The following is a 15,554-nucleotide window of genomic DNA, read 5'->3' as shown; positions in this document are numbered from 1 at the left end:
TTGGTGCATGCTAGGCAAGCACTCTACCAACTGAGCCACATCCCCAGCCTCCAGCCCTCTTTTCTGATTTCTATGACATCTTGCTGTCTTGACTTCCTCCTGTTTTCTCTGGGCACTCCTGTTCTGCTCCTTTGCAGGCTCTCTGCTCTGTTAGACCATTAAAAAAATAAAAATAATAAAAATAATAACAGCAGCAGTAGCCAATAGATATCAGCTATTTTTCTGTGCTGGCCCTATCCTTTCAGTTCTTTTAACCCTCAAAATAATCCTGAATCCATTCTCCAACCACCAGCTTATAACGTTCCTAAAAACAAAATCTCGTTTGCCTTGGTTAAAACCTCCTAATGGCTTTCCCTGGCCTGTAGTTCTTAGGTCTTTCAAGACTTGCCCCTACCCCACTCTCCAGCCCAATTTCTCACCCCCTTCTTTTTCTTCACTCTAGGACACAGCTAGGAAAGAGGCTGTGTGTCCTGACCAAAGGGTGCTTTAGGTTCAGAAATTTCCCCTCTTCTCAGCTCACAACCCTCTACTTTTAGCTTCTCTAAGAACCGTAGGTCTTCACTTGTGCTCTTCTCACTGCATTAAACACTCCTCCTCCCTTAGTCCAAACTGACACTAGTTGTGAGATGGACATTGACATCAGTCTGCCAGGTTTAACTCCCAGCTTGACCACTTCTCAGCCTTCTAACCTTGGGCAAACTCTCTGAGTCTTTAGCGCCTTGTCTCTTGATACAGCCTGCTGTGAAGACTAACGAGATCAGTAAATGTAAGGTGTGGTGCTACACGTATCAACCCCATGCTTCCTGATCCCAGACCATATTAGGGCTCCTTACCAAGTGTTTCCCAAAAACTCTTATAAAATCACATAATGCCAACCTCACTCCCAAAACATCCGTCCGTCTGCCCACCTTGCCAGACTGTCAGCTCCATGAGGGCAGGGGAATTTTTGATCCTGCTTGTATTCCTAGTGCCTGGTACACTGTAGGTGCTCTTATTTTGGGGTCAATGACAACAAATCCCACCTACTAGATATCCTGGTGATACACGCTCTCCAGCAAATGGTCACCTTGAACAAGGAAAGAGAGGATAAGATTTTTAACAACAGGGCATACACAGCTGACTCAGGCTCAGGCTGAAAGCAGCCACAAAGACAACTTAGTAATTAGGAAAATATCTTTATTATTTTTGAAATGTTTCAATATTCAATGTAAAAACCATGACAATGGCTTTTTCACAACTTTATAAATTGTAGAAAAATGATTCTTCCCCATCTTTACAGCAATCTCACCCCCAAATTGGACAGGGCTCCATGACAGCTGAAACTCAGCAGGACAAAGGGAAAGGACAATAGGACCAAGTCGGGCTGCGGATGTCCTGGCGGCCGAGGCTCTTCCTACACTTTAAAGCCCTGGCTGAGTCCCAAAGACAGTGACCCTCTAAAGGAGGCTCAAATCATGTGGATTTGTGACATGCTAAGTAGGCCTCTGTTTCCAAGGCCAGCAGCCCACTGACGGCCTGCAATGTGGCACTTGAGGCTGGCAGGCCACAATCAAGGCAGCTTTGTGAGAATAAGAACAGGAGCAAGCCTGAGAATCAGATCCTTCACTCTAGGACACAGCTAGGAAAGAGGCTGTGTGTCCTGACCAAAGGGTGCTTTAGGTTCAGAAATTTCCCCTCTTCTCAGCTCACAAAGACTACTTTGTCAAATAGCTATTTAAAAAAGTCAGAAAACAAACATCTGGTTCCATTTCAGCTATAAGCAACAGTTGGTAATTTTTAGAAATAGATGTCTTGAGTTGCTCAGGTTAAGTCTGAAATTTTTAAAAAATCAGGGCCCTGACTCTTTCCTTTTTCTTCCATGGTTTGTGGGGAGGGAGGTACAGCTATAGCAGAAGGCTGTCTGTTGATTTGAGAAAACTGTTAAAATGTTTTGCACTCACATACAAGAACTGATGGAATCCAAAAACCATCCCACTGATTTTTATGAGAAACATGACTGTCCCTCTTGGGTGTCTCAAGCCAAAATAAGGCAACCGCCTAGTGATTTATAGTCCCCACTACACATGTTCCGCCTTCCAGAAGGCATGAGAGAAAGGGCCAACCTCTGCCAGTAATGATTGTAAACATACCACTGACAGCTTGGACACTTTGTTTTTAAATGCAGCAGGACTTTTTCCTTTGGCCTTGGCTGAAGAGCCAACTCCCTAGGTCTGTTCAGGAAGGAGCAGATGGGAGGGCTCCCTGAAAACTGTGAGTGAGGATCCAGGCGTCCCAACAGACTGGAGTGTGGCTGGGAGCATCATCAAAGGCAATCAGTACATTTATGGCATTTTAAAAATTGTCCTGTGACCCTCAACTAGTCCCCAGGCTTGACCTGGCCGGACATGAGGCACAGGAGGTAGGAAACAAGCTATTTTAAGGCACATGGTTGAGGTGGTCCCCACACCAGAACCAGAAAGATTATCTTTTAACGCGATTCCAAAAGTGTTGGAAAGCAGAGGAGTTGATGACACTCACTATGAGCAGCAGCAGCAGATACAGGAACATCATGACCATGAACCAATGGCTGGAAAACCAGGAGAGCTGGCTCGAAGTCCTGCTGAAGGGGAAAAGAGTGATGTTGGCAACAGGAAGGAAAAAAAAACATTTTTAAAAAAGTGTATGCAACAAGTTCTGGCTCAAAGAAGATGAAATGATGAATTTCATCCTCTGCATAGTTATGAAGTGAAGCTTCAGGATACTTTGCCCAAGAAATCTGGGGCTGTCTGCTCTGGCACCAACATGCCTTTCAACAGAACATTTTCTAAATGTACAAAGACAGCTATGCAGTGAGCTCACCCTGATCTTCCCTTTGTATGTCCTCTTTTTTACCTTTTATAACCCATCTTTTCTTAAGCAAGACTTTGGTATCTGTAAGAATGACCTAGCTCAGGGTATCTGCCCAGATGGTGGCAGGCCACTTAGCAAAAGTCTTTTTCCTTTTAGACACATACAGATATAAATCCGAGCTGGGAAATCCTCTTTGGCCCACTAGGAGGTGTTCTAAACCATCCAAGTGTTCACTTAAGATACACTCCAGGAATAGTGGGAAAAGGAATGGATTTTTTTTTTTTTTTTTTTTTTTTCATATTGGGGATTGAACCTAGGGTGCTTTACTACTGAACTCCATTCCCATTCCTTTTTATTTTTAATTTTTTTTACTTTGAGACAGGGTCTTATCAAGTTGCTGCAGCTGGTCCCAAACTTGCAATCCTCCTGCCTCAGCCTCCTAAATGAGCAGAATTATAGGCATGGGCCAAATGGAATATTAAATAGAAGTCAGATGTTTCTTTAAAACCAAAGAATATTGTTCCAAGACTTAGAAACCTTATATAGATTACCCAAATTTAGGTGGAGGCTGGATTTTACTTGCATATAAATTCTGGAATCATGGAAAGCACTGGTATGCATAAGAAGCAGGACTTTAAAAATGACCCCTTTTCCTGTCAAACTAGTGCACCTGCTGCTGATATGCATGGGAAGCTCTACCATGGGCTCCAACAACATGCAAGGTCTCTAAGTGACCCCCAACCCTTAGAACTCTACAGATCCTCCCACCACCACACTACTGAAATGGGACTAGGCATTCACCATAGTTCTTCAGAGCCAAAGGTCCTTATTTTTATTGTACTGGGGATTGAACTCAGAGGCGCTTAACCACTGAACCCCATCCCCAGTCCTTTTTTATATTTTGAGACAGAATCTCACTGAGTTGCTTAGGGCCTCGATAAGTTGCTGAGACTAGCTTTCAACTTGTGATCCTCCTGCCTCAGCCTCCTGAGTTGCTGGGATTATAGGCACACACCACCATGTCCAGCTAAGGGTTCATTTATTCTTTGAATGGTTAGGGATAGTGCGTGTTAGTCAAGTGCTCTCCCACTGAGCCCCACCCCCAGCTTCAACACCTCATTTTGGAGATAAGGATAAAGCATCTCAGATCCATGGAGGGGCAGGCAGAGGGTCAACAACCATGGGGAAAAGTGACTGAGCTAGGCTGCACAGCTTCAGCCAGTGACCCCTTGCTGCCCTGCCTCTCAGCTTAAATCAGTGGGTTTCAGACCACAACTATGGGCCTTGTGGCTAAGGGGTCACAAATTTGGCTTCATTCCATCCCTCATAGAAAGACCTATGTTTAAAAATCTTCCTATCTTCTTCACTAGAACACATGGACCCTATTGCGTCAGGACCATATCTCCTCTGACTCGTATGCCCTCCTCACCATTTCTAGCTTAGTACTTTATGTATTTTACACAAAGTGGAGGCCTAAGGCTGAAGGAAAGCAGCCCTGGTAAAGGTGAAACCATCCTCTGAATACAGCCTTTAGTTGGCCTCCTATCCTTCACCTAGGGACCATGCTTCTTACCTCTTGGGCTGCTTCTGTGAATACACCAGAAGGTACTTCACTCGCAGGAGCTGGTTATTGGTGACCACAAAGTACTTAGGAGGGATGTCGCCCCCTTCGCTATGTTTGATTCTTGCTCTTCTTCTGTCTATCTCCTTGGAATCTGAATAAGGCAAGTAAAGTACAGTTTCACTGGAGCGGGGCAGGAGGGCAATTTACAATTAACTAAAGAAGCAAAGAAGAAATAGAAAGGAGTCAAATCTCCCTATCCTGAGGCAGCAAGCCCTGGCGCGCTGAGGTATGAGCCTGTATGTATATGTGAAACGGCACTGAACCAGAGAATCTGGCAGGCAGGCAGGTGGTCAAATGGGGGGAAGAGAAAAGGAATAGAAAAATATAAGAGATACAAGGAAGAAAAAATGCAGCTGAGTGGAAAAGCAGAGGGAAGCAGCAAATTAATAGCCACACCAAAAAAAAAAAAAAAAAAATTACTCTAGGCTGGGCAGAGGTCTTGATCTGAAACAAGGCTCTTAGTGGGTATTTTTAATAAACCATGCTAGATTTGAGCTTCTTGGAATACTTTATTCCACCCTTCCTACCAAGACTATTTTAAAACTTTTTCCTTTAACCACATGAAAAGGTTTTACCAAAAAAAAAAAAAAAAAAAAAAAACCTAAAAAAACTAAAAGAACAAAAACAGGGCCAAACTGTGTGTCAGCAGAGGCTGCAAAGTTTTATTTTGATGTTTAATGTCACCATTTGCAAACTTCCTAAGAATTACAAATGCAAACATTCGTGCCCTCTGATTTGGGAGGGTAGTGTAGGACCTGGGCCTACTCCTCAGGATTCCAGTTGTTTTATATTAGAGGCCAGAACAGCCAGTTTTCTGAATTCTCCTCTTCTTAGTAAAACTGGCAGGCCAGTTGTGGAGACTGGACTGACAGTTCTATGACTCTTCTGCCTTGGAGGAAGAGAACACAGCAGGGGGCACAGGGCATGCAGTTTGAGGGACACATCAGGGCAGTGAAGATGAGGCAGCCAGCTAGTCATCTGCTTCCTGGAGAACCCAGGACTTGCTCCCTGTGGCCTCAGTTGCCCCTCACACCCTCTGGGGCTCCAGCACACACCAGGGTAGATCAGAGGACCTGGACCCAATGTTGTTAGCTCTAGTTTAGCTCATATTTGTTGAACGTCAAGTATATACCAGACTCTCTGCTGACACCAGATGCCCAAGAATAAATAAGACCTAGTTCAATTCTTAGGGAGCCCGTATTCTCACCTTACATTCAGTTCTTTGTCAGATCTTGCCTCCTTCCCAAAGCTTTCCCTGGCCACTTGGACCTGCAATGATTGCTCCTTTCTCTGAGTTGCCTTATCAGTCCCCTCATCTGGCCCTCCCTACCTCCAACCTGTGGTAAGTGATCTTTTCCAATGTGTGTTCAAAACCTAAGAAGGTTTTTCCCTCCTAGAAGGCAGGCCCCCTGCATTGTTCCAGACCCAGCCCATCCCTTAGCATGCGATCGGTACTCTACCCAACAGCTGGGCAACAAGAAGAGCCTATTACCCCAACAGAGGCCTGCAGCCAGGTCTGGACCACGTGCTCACTCACCCTTCTTTTTGGTTTGGCACTTGACATCTGGATGGTCAATGACCTCACACACGGCCACACAGCTAAGGATGGGGCCAAGGAGGCTGTGCTGCCACCCATGGCCATGGGGGCTGTAAATGAGGGCCAGGCTCAAGTCACTTGTGAGGTAGGTCCCCTCTCCAAACAAGGATGTCTGGAATGGTAGAGAAATACAAAAAAGAAATACACACTGGTGAATGTAGAGTTGGCACAGCAACAGGGCATTGGTCTTTCTTCAATAGAGTTGTAAACACAAGATTTTTTAACCTGTGACATCTCCATAGGGTATATTACTAAACACATTTCCACCTGACCACAGTTTTACTGATTGTGGATTTTGGTCACCTAGCCTGGGAAACTAGCAGTTCCTTGAAGTTAAGGTCCAAACAGAACTTGGTTTAAATCCTCCAACAAGCTGGCAAGTTATATAAACTCTCTGTGCCTCAGTTTCTATGTTCATAGATGGTGATAATAGTGGAGGGTACTCTATCACAGACTCTTCTATTACAGTGGGTATAGTGATTCCTGTTACATGACTGCATAAACACAGTTACACTGCTGGACTTGCAAAGCCAAGTCACACCCTTATGTGCAGGAGGAAGTCACACCTGAGGGAGAGGCTAATCTGAGTCACTACTTGGAAAAGAAACAAGTCTCTCAGAACTGAGGGAAGAAATGAGGGAAGTAAACATGAAGGGCAGAGTAAGTTTTACTCTTTTGTGTTGGTGTTAACTAAGAAAATTGTGTCCAAGAGTCTAGGAGGCAGCTCCCTGGCAGTGGGTGCTAACTTGTACCCTCCATAAGGAAGCACAGCAGGCAAGACTCCTGCAAGTGAAGATACAAATCCTTTGCCTCTGGTAGACATCACTAATCGATCACGATGGCTGATATAACAATATCCATCATGGCACTTATTCATACTACTCAGGATCCTTCTCATAATATTCCAGGTAGCTGTGGACCAAAGGATGGCCTTTGTTATTCAAACTGAAACTCCACTGCCATCCATGAGCCACAGTAGGATATCTTAAGATGATGAGTGGACGTGAAGAGCTCACTCATGTCTATCCTATGCTCTGGAATTCAGAAATATCCTATTCAGTTGCACCAGGCTGCCACTTTCTAAGCCTGGTAAATGAAGCGTAGGGGAAATGAAACCTTGGTACAGCCTTTAGGAGCTCCTTGTCATATTAGGCAGTGTCCCCCATGTCTCAAAAGCTGACATGGATCTTCTCCAGGGACACTGGACACCCTCTGATCTGACCCCACGTCAGTTCTCTATTTACATCTGCCACGTGTTTGCCCTTCTCAAGACCTGAAAATCTTGTGAAAGGTGGTTAGGAGTAGAGGTGCATGAGAGTGAGAAGCTTGCTGTTTCTCTGCCATGAAAATAAGCCTCATCTGGCACATGGGCTTCTTCAAGCAAGTTCCTTGCTAAAAATCCAAGTAGAGGGGACCAAAGGGGATTCAGTTTACCAAAGGACTCTTTTAAGACACCTCTAAACAGCAAACTCCCTAAGGATACTGAAATGAAAGTTGGGTATAAAGACTACGACCTGCAGGCAGCTTCTCCAGGCTGGCCCCAGTGTAAAGCTGAGGCCTTAGATTCCAGTAGCCTGGCCATAATAATAAACCAAGAGCCAGTGTAAACAAACCCGTCATCTTCAGAAAAACCTAACAGCACTAATCAGATGCAGCAGGGCTGGGAAATATCTTCACAGCCTCGGGGCTGCATCAGCCCCAAATGAGCCCAACCTCATGGAGCCGGCTCCTCAAAGACAAGGCAGATGCTGCCACAATGGGGAGGAGCCCACACCCTCCAACCACCCCAGATGCCCTCTCCAATAGCCTATAAAAACAGCTACTGCTTCCTTGGCACAAAGTACATGTAGAAGCCTTTGTATAATAAACTCTTTTAATTCTCTCCTGTGCCACAAGGAGAGTAACAGAGGTCAGTTCTAGGGGAAACTGAGGCTCAGAAAGCTTAAGTCAATTTGCCCAGGGACACAGAGCTGTCAAGTCTGTTCAGCTCCAGGGCCTGTCTGTAACCTTCTTCCTACACCTTAGTGAGGGGTAAAATAAGTGCCAGCAGAGAAGGGGTAGTTGACACTGTTTTAACTCCTAAAAATGGGAGGAAAGCAGCTTGAAGAGAGAGGGAAAGGACCTCTCTTGGCACATTGTGGCATACCCCTCATTTATTCCCAGGGCTGACACTATTAAAGTGTCCCCTAGGAATACACTTCTCAAACTTCAGTGTCTTATCAATCACCTGGGGATCTTTTTAAAGCATAGATTCTAATCAGGTAGGCTGAGGTGAGTCCAAGACTCCATATTTCCAATAGGCTCCCAGGTAATGCAGATGCTGTCTGTGGGGGCGTCACATTGAGTAGCTAGGGCTGGTCACAGGCTAGGATCACTGGAGGGTTTTTAAAGTATACAGACAGCTGGCAAAATGGTGCATGCCTATAATCCCAGTGGCTCAGGAGGCTGAGGCAGGAGGATTTTGAGTTCAAAGCCAGCCTCAGCAAAAGTGAGGCACTAAACAACTCAGTGAGACCCTGTCTCTAAATATAAACACAAAATAAGGGTGGGGATGTGGCTCAGTGTTCAAGTGCCCCTGAGTTCAAACCCCAGTACCCAAAAATCTATTAATTAATTAATTAAAATAAATAAAAAGAACGGGGAATGTAACTTAGTGGTAGTGTCCCTAGGTTCAATCCCCAGTCCAAAAAATAAATAATAAATTATGCTGATGTTTAGGTCCCACTCCCAGAACCTGATTTAATTGGTCTGGGATGCAGCCATGCATTGGAAATTTTTTTTTTTTTTTAACTTTTTCTGATCTCTGTTCCTTTTTTTTTTTCAAAGAGATAGAGAGAGAATTTTTTAATATTTATTTTTTAGTTTTCGGCAGACACAACATCTTTGTTTGTATGTGGTGCGAGGATCGAACCCAGGCCGCACGCATGCCAGGCGAGTGCGCTAACGCTTGAGCCACATCCCCAGCCCCCATTGGGAATTTTTAAAGCTCCAAATGATATAGATATGCAGCCAAGGCTGAGAGCCATGGAGGCTTTTCAAACTGTAATCAGCATAGGAATCAGGTGGGCTAAGGGTGAGTCCAAGATTCTGTATTTTCTCAGGCTCCCAGGTGATGCCATGAATACTGGTCTGCAGCCCACACTCTGGGTATCAAGGCCTTAGTAAACCTATCCATCTCCACACCACTCTCCCCCAACAAACCCCCAGAGTTCTGGCACACATCCCCATGCTCCCCCATGTCAGAGGGTACCCCTTGGGCCCACCTTGTTCAGATGGCAGTGCAAGCCATTGTGGATGATGGAATGGAAGTTCTCTAGGCGGCTACCATGGAAGGCGTAGATTAGGTCTCGTTCTCCTTTGGTCTCATAAAATTTGGCGTTGGCTGGGTCAAAGTATTCAATTTCAAATAGGAAGTCTGGGGCAGGGACAGGCGTGTGAGGGGCACCAGTCAGCCGCTGGATCTTTTCAAACTTGAAAACATGAAGAGAGTCACAATTTTATTTAGGAAGCTGCAAAAATGGGCCAGGCACAGTGGCACACACCTGTAATCCCAGCAATTTAGGAGGCTAAGGCAGGAGAATCTAAAGTTTGAGGCCAGCCTCAGCAACTTAGTGAGACCCTGTCACAAAATAAAAACTAAAGAGGGATGAGGATATATCTCAGTGGTAAAATGCCCCTGGATTCAATCCCCAGTCCCCTCACCCTCCACCAAAACTTGTGCTGTAAAAACGGCCTCCTAAAACCTGGAGCTTGACCCCTATGAGCTCCTATATCATGAGGACAGAGACATTAATTTATAAGCAAGCTCAGAGCTCACAGCTCAATGCTTGCTTTCCTCTGATAATATTTTTCCCTATCGTAGGCTGAGAAGCACAAACTGCTCCTTCTAACCAGAGAACATTCTAATGTCTCTAACTTATTCCATCTATATCCTCTGTTCATCTTTACAATATCTCATGAGCTAGAAAGGAGAGATAAATTGCAAAAATAGCCACAAATTTCTCCTTTTACCCTTGTCTGTACACCCCTTTGCAATGTGACTTTGTAAACATGGAATCTGCTTCTCCACCCCTTGGATCTGGGCATGGCCACATGATTTGCTTTGGCAATGGGACCATAATATACATATGTCAGATTTAAAGGGCTTGACCCCCTTTGTTTGCTGCTGGAGACCCTTCCGTCTAGTTCAGGCTGGACTCCTGTGGGGTCAGAGCCTCACAGAGAAAGGCCCCACCACTGCAGTCAACCTAGCTAAAGCCCCAGAAATATAAGCAAGGTTACCCTAGGCCAACCAGCTCCAGTCAAGCCCATCCTACTCAAAAGAACCTGTTACGGTTTGGATGCGAGTTGTCCTTCAAAAGCTCATGTAAACTCTTCTGCCCTAAAAGTGTGCTGGTCAGGTCCTTTAGTCACAGCAGCAAAAAAACTAACTAAAATAGAACCCAACCAACCCACAGAATCATAAGAGACAATCAGTGTTTCTCATTTTATTGGTTAAAGCTGATAAATTTTGGGAATGGTTTGTTATTCAGCAAAAGCTAATTGATACAGAAAGGTAAGCTCTTTTCTCAAGGAGGATAATCCTTTCCAGGGTAGAGACTACAACCTATACTGGTTTTCAAATAGTAGACAACAGACGAAAGCCAATCTGTAGCAAAATTTTCCTGGGTTATCAATGATTGAGAAAAAGAAGGGAAATATAATGAATATATTTATAATGACGTAAAGTTGCCATGATCCTTCCTTTGGAAGAACTGTCCTTTCTTCTGAAATCAAGACCTTTGTAAGTAATTTAATACTTACAATACTTTAATACTTACCTTTTTATAAAATGATAATACTCAGTAAACTAACATCCTTACTCAGGAAAAATAAAAAGCTAATAATTCTGGGTTTTTAACACCCCACATTTTAATGGAAATTTAACTTGATTCATAATAATAAATTGAGAAACCACTGCCATATCTACTTTAGCTGCAGCACACAACCTTTAGTAGGTGCTTGATGCCCATACAAGGTGTGAATAAACAAATGTACCTCTCAGCTCAACAGATGACAAGAGTGAAACCCAGGAATTAGCAGCCCAACCTGGCCCTAAATGTGATCTCCTGACTCCCTCTCCAGGGTTCTTTGTTATTTTACTATTCAATACAGATGGATGTCCCTTAAATGCCAGAACCCAAGGTACCAAATTCTATGTCAGTTAGGGAAGTTTGTAAAATGGAATGCTCTCAAATTGAAATTGATTAATTATGTGTATAGTACAGATAAACCAGTGCTGCCCCTCAGAGGAAACAACACCAGGTCAGGAATCAGGTTTTACACTCTGGAACTTATCATTCTAGCCGGTCCCCGGGAGACTCCAATCAGGCAAAGAAAACCAAATGATAGAATGTCTGACCTGTGCCAGAAACTGTGCTGTGGGGTGACAGACTTTGGGTCATTGCCCTGCTTTGAGGTAACTATTAAATTCTCACCTTGCAAATGGGGGAAAGGAGATTCAGTAATTGAAGTAGGACTAGAGTCCAAAAATGACATTTTCCACTACTTGTGGCCTGTTTCCTGGCAACTGGACTAAGCCCATGTTTCTTAAGGTGTGATCAGGGTCCATCCTTATCAGAATCACCTGCAGTGCTTGTTAAATAGAGTCATACCCAACATTCACTGACTCCTTAGTATTTTCCCTTAGGCACTGCTCTTAAGTGTAAAAATCCATTTACATGGTCAGTTTCCCGGTGGAATTATGCAATTATTATACCTATTTTACAGATGAATAAATAAAAGTGCTGAAATGCACCCAGCAACCTACTCAAGATCATAGAGATAGTATAAGGCAGAATCCAGCTGTGAACTGCCACTGTTACAGAGTTCCTGGGCCCAATGCCAGATACCACAGAATCACAATCTCTAGGGTGAAGTCCAGGAATCTGCCTTTTTTTACCCGCCCCCAATTTATTCAGTAAAAGGACAAGGCACGAAATCTGCATTTTCAACAAGCTGCCCAGGCCATTCTGGGGCCCAGAGATGTCCCAAAGTCACTGGATTCATGCTATCCCACAACCTTCAGCCCTAGGAATCTGTGATCCTTCAGACCAAAGCCTCACCTCTGCCTTCCCTGCACTGTGGATTGTCAGGACCTTTGAGGATAAAATCCAGCTCACCAGGTCCCAGGCCCATTGGTCTTCGTCTTCAGAGGATTGCAGAAGTTCCTTGAGGTTGGGTAACTTGCTGGCATCTGCAAGCTGAAGTAAAGGAAATGTCCATTAGTAAGGATGCTGGACAAAATGATAATCAGGGGCCCTCTAGTGGTAAGACTGGCCCAATTTACTCATTCCATATCAAGGAATTTCCTGAAAGCCAGGGAAATTCACAGGCCTACCATTCCTTTTCTAAAGAATACCAAACTCTGAAAGCTCTGAACTCTAAAAGTTTTTTTTTCTTCCTTCCTTCCTTTTTTTTTTTTTTTTTTTTGTGTGTGTGTGTGTGTGAGTGTGAAACCAGAGGCACTCTACCACTAAGCTACATCCCAGCCCTTTTTAATTTTGAGACAGGGTCTCATCTTGCTAAGTTGCCCAGGCTGGCCTTGAATTTGCAATTATCCTGCCTCAGTCTCCAGAGTCACTAGGATTACAGGTATGTGCCACCATGCCTACAAGGTTTTTTCAAAATACTCACTTGGTACAAATCCTGACCTGAGCTAATGTTAGGTGCTTGTGGTCTGGCCCTCTTCCTGTTCGTACCAGACACTCAGCCCAGCATCTCCTGTGGTCTTCCCCTTCCTTCTTTTCTGTTCCTGATCCACACCCGTTATCCCAGAATCACAGCTGAGTCAACTCAGCTGTCCGCTTTACTCCTGTTCCCAAATTCCATCTGTGAGCCACACCCCTTACCCATAGTGCAGACCTAGGCACAGGTGTGTAACAGTGGGCCCTTCACCTTCAGAATATAGCCCTCATTGCTCTAAGGCTTTTTTTTTTTTGTCTCTTCTCTCCCCCCTCCCCCAACAAGATTAGGGAGACAATGTTATCTTTTCTTCCCCTAGTTAATTGCCGGTTCACACACTCACTACAGGAAGGAGATGCCTGCTGAGGATCAGGAAAGTGAGAATCTCCCAAATTAACAAGTGAATCCCATCATGTCATCAGGGCACCCTGGGACCCCTACCAGAGCACACCTGGAATATAACCCTTGAAGAGCTCCTTTAAAACCCCCCTGTCCCTCCTGATCAGGAGTCACAGCCTTTGGGACAGGAGTCCGGATGTTTCTTCTCCTTTGCTAGCAAAGAAATAAAAATTCTTTTTCCTATTTCTAAAACTGTGTTCTTATTATTAAGTTGGCATTGATTGGCATTGGAGACAGGAACCCTGTTACACAGGAAGCCCTACAAAAAGAATTCAACTAGCCAGGCCCCCTTCAGGAATTCAGTTCAGAAGTGGAAGACTTCTTTCCTCGTAACTCCCCCTGATGGACCCAGGACTCTTCAGAGCTCCATTATGGGGCCAATCCTATATGAGCCCTCCTACTGCCACCTGTGTACTGCCCTCCTGGTCCCCAACTGGCCCACACTCTTTGACCCTTCATCTGACCTCCTTTCTGTTCCATTTCAATTGTCATGTTGCTCCAACAAGTCTAAGGACCTTTTAAAGACCAAACCACAAATAAGGTTGCCAGATAAAACACAGTCTGCCCAATTAAGTGTATGTTTCAGATTTTTTAAAAAATAATTTACCGTAATAGAATGGATCTCACTATGTTGCCTAGACTGGTATTGAACTCTTGGGCTCAAACAATCTTCCCACCTCAGCCTCCCAAGTAGCTGAGGTTATTGGCATGCACCACAATGCTACCTGCTAAAAACTTTTTAGTATAAATGAAGCCAGATTTAAAGTTAGGTAGTCAGTGTAGTTAGGTAAATCGGGTCTAATATCGAGTGAAATCTAAAATGGAGACCATGCGGAGAATGACTCAGGGAAAACACAGGACAACTCATGGAATGTTAATGAAGTCCCGAAAAGGCCCTAGGCCAAAGTCCACCTCAAAGAAATGTTAATGTACAGCCCCCAGCAAAAAGGTGCTGACTCAAGTCCTTCCTGACCAGATTACTTCTTTGGCCCACCTGTGTCCCACCCCTCGGTCCTTCCCACCTACATTCCATCACTGAAAGAACTATAAAAAGGGGAGACAACATCCCTTCCACGGATTCCACCTCTTGGGTCCCCTTCTTCCTCCGGGAGAAGTGTTTTCTGCTGTCCTTTAATAAACTTCTAATTCCTACTCTGACCTTGCCTCGGGGTGCTTCTTTGGTGTTATTCTTCAACATTGGGGAAGCAAGAACTCGTCACCAGTCAACAGCGGTAACATAAATATAATTTATGCAATACTTGGATCATACTTATACTAAGAAAATTACTTGTTGCTCGAAATTAAAATTTAATTAAGTGGCCTATATTTTTATCTACTAAATAGTAACATATCCTTAATAAGGCCCTTGGGAATCTGGTCTGGCCTCTCCATCTATCAGTGCCTCCTGCCACCAACCGCCCCCCCACCAAACGCCAAATTATGTTTTTTCTTCGTGTTTCTGCTGATGCCTGTCAAGACACTGCACTCAGTCTTCATGGCCAGCCTAAAGTCACCTCCCCTATAAAGCCTGCCCTGATCACCCACTACCTCTGGACTTAACAATTATGGCAGAGTCTCAAGTTGGTAACTTGACCCTCTGGGGCAACCTCAAATCTGCTAGGACAACCACATCTCACTTTTTCTGGAGCCCCAGCAGCCATGCAGGAATCTGGCACAAAGTTCAAAACACAACAATAACAGCTACTATTTGTTGAGCCTTTGCCATGTGCCAGGCACAGGGCTCAATACTGTGCACACACTGTCTCATTTATTCTCACAATAACCTATCTTAAAGGTGAGGAAATTGAGGCTTGGAGCACTGAGCACCTCATAGGACACCTCACACAGCTATTCAGTGGCAGGGCAGGGACTTATGAAGCCAGGTGGTCTTACTCCAGAGTTCATTCTAATCATGATACATACTCTCCTACCAAATGAATGAGAAAATTCAGTAATGGCCTAAATATTTTAGCCCAAAGGAGCAATCAGGTAAACTTTAAGAAGCTGCTTGGAAGCCTAATCCTGCATGTTGCTGGGATTCTCACTCCACTTCCCAATTAATACAATAAGACGTGGCTGCCTATGCCTAAGGCCTGTCAAAGGTAGGGAGAACGATGTTATGTGTAGTATGGGACAGAGGTAAGAGACAGAAAATCTCCATGCAGGCAAGAATTTTGATCCACAGTTCGTGACAATGAAAGGCATCTGTCCACAACTGGATGGAGCAGAATGAGCATTCAGGAGGAAAGAGGCATCTCTGGGGACTCAGAAAAGGTAAACAGAAGAGTTTAGAGAGCAGGAAGGATGGAAGTGGACCAACAGTGATGGCCAGGATTTTGAGGCTGAACAGAGAGCACTCCAGATCGGGGGTGGGGAGTGGGG

The 15,554-nt window shown here is 44.5% G+C and overlaps 1 protein-coding gene across 2 annotated transcripts in view; it reads right to left on the bottom strand.

Moving 5' to 3' along the window:
- Positions 1-1,159: 1,159 nt before the first annotated feature.
- Positions 1,160-15,554, bottom strand: part of Parp16 (poly(ADP-ribose) polymerase family member 16) — a 21,275-nt gene continuing 6,880 nt past the window's right edge. The window contains exons 2-6 of one of the 2 annotated variants that reach the window (XM_015480535.2): positions 12,155-12,292; positions 9,314-9,520; positions 5,991-6,162; positions 4,403-4,544; positions 1,160-2,599 (exon numbers count right to left, since the gene is read on the bottom strand). In XM_015480535.2, the coding sequence (XP_015336021.1) occupies positions 2,461-2,599; positions 4,403-4,544; positions 5,991-6,162; positions 9,314-9,520; positions 12,155-12,292 (798 nt within the window). In that variant the 3' untranslated portion in view covers positions 1,160-2,460. The remainder of the gene's footprint in view (positions 2,600-4,402; positions 4,545-5,990; positions 6,163-9,313; positions 9,521-12,154; positions 12,293-15,554) is intronic. The other variant, XM_015480537.2, reaches the window with a different exon arrangement.

This window comes from Marmota marmota, unplaced genomic scaffold, assembly GCF_001458135.2.
Source record: "Marmota marmota marmota unplaced genomic scaffold, marMar, whole genome shotgun sequence".
In the NCBI taxonomy this organism is placed as follows: Eukaryota; Metazoa; Chordata; class Mammalia; order Rodentia; family Sciuridae; genus Marmota; species Marmota marmota.
Note: the sequence above shows the minus strand (reverse complement) of the source record. Positions and strands in the feature narration are given on the sequence as shown.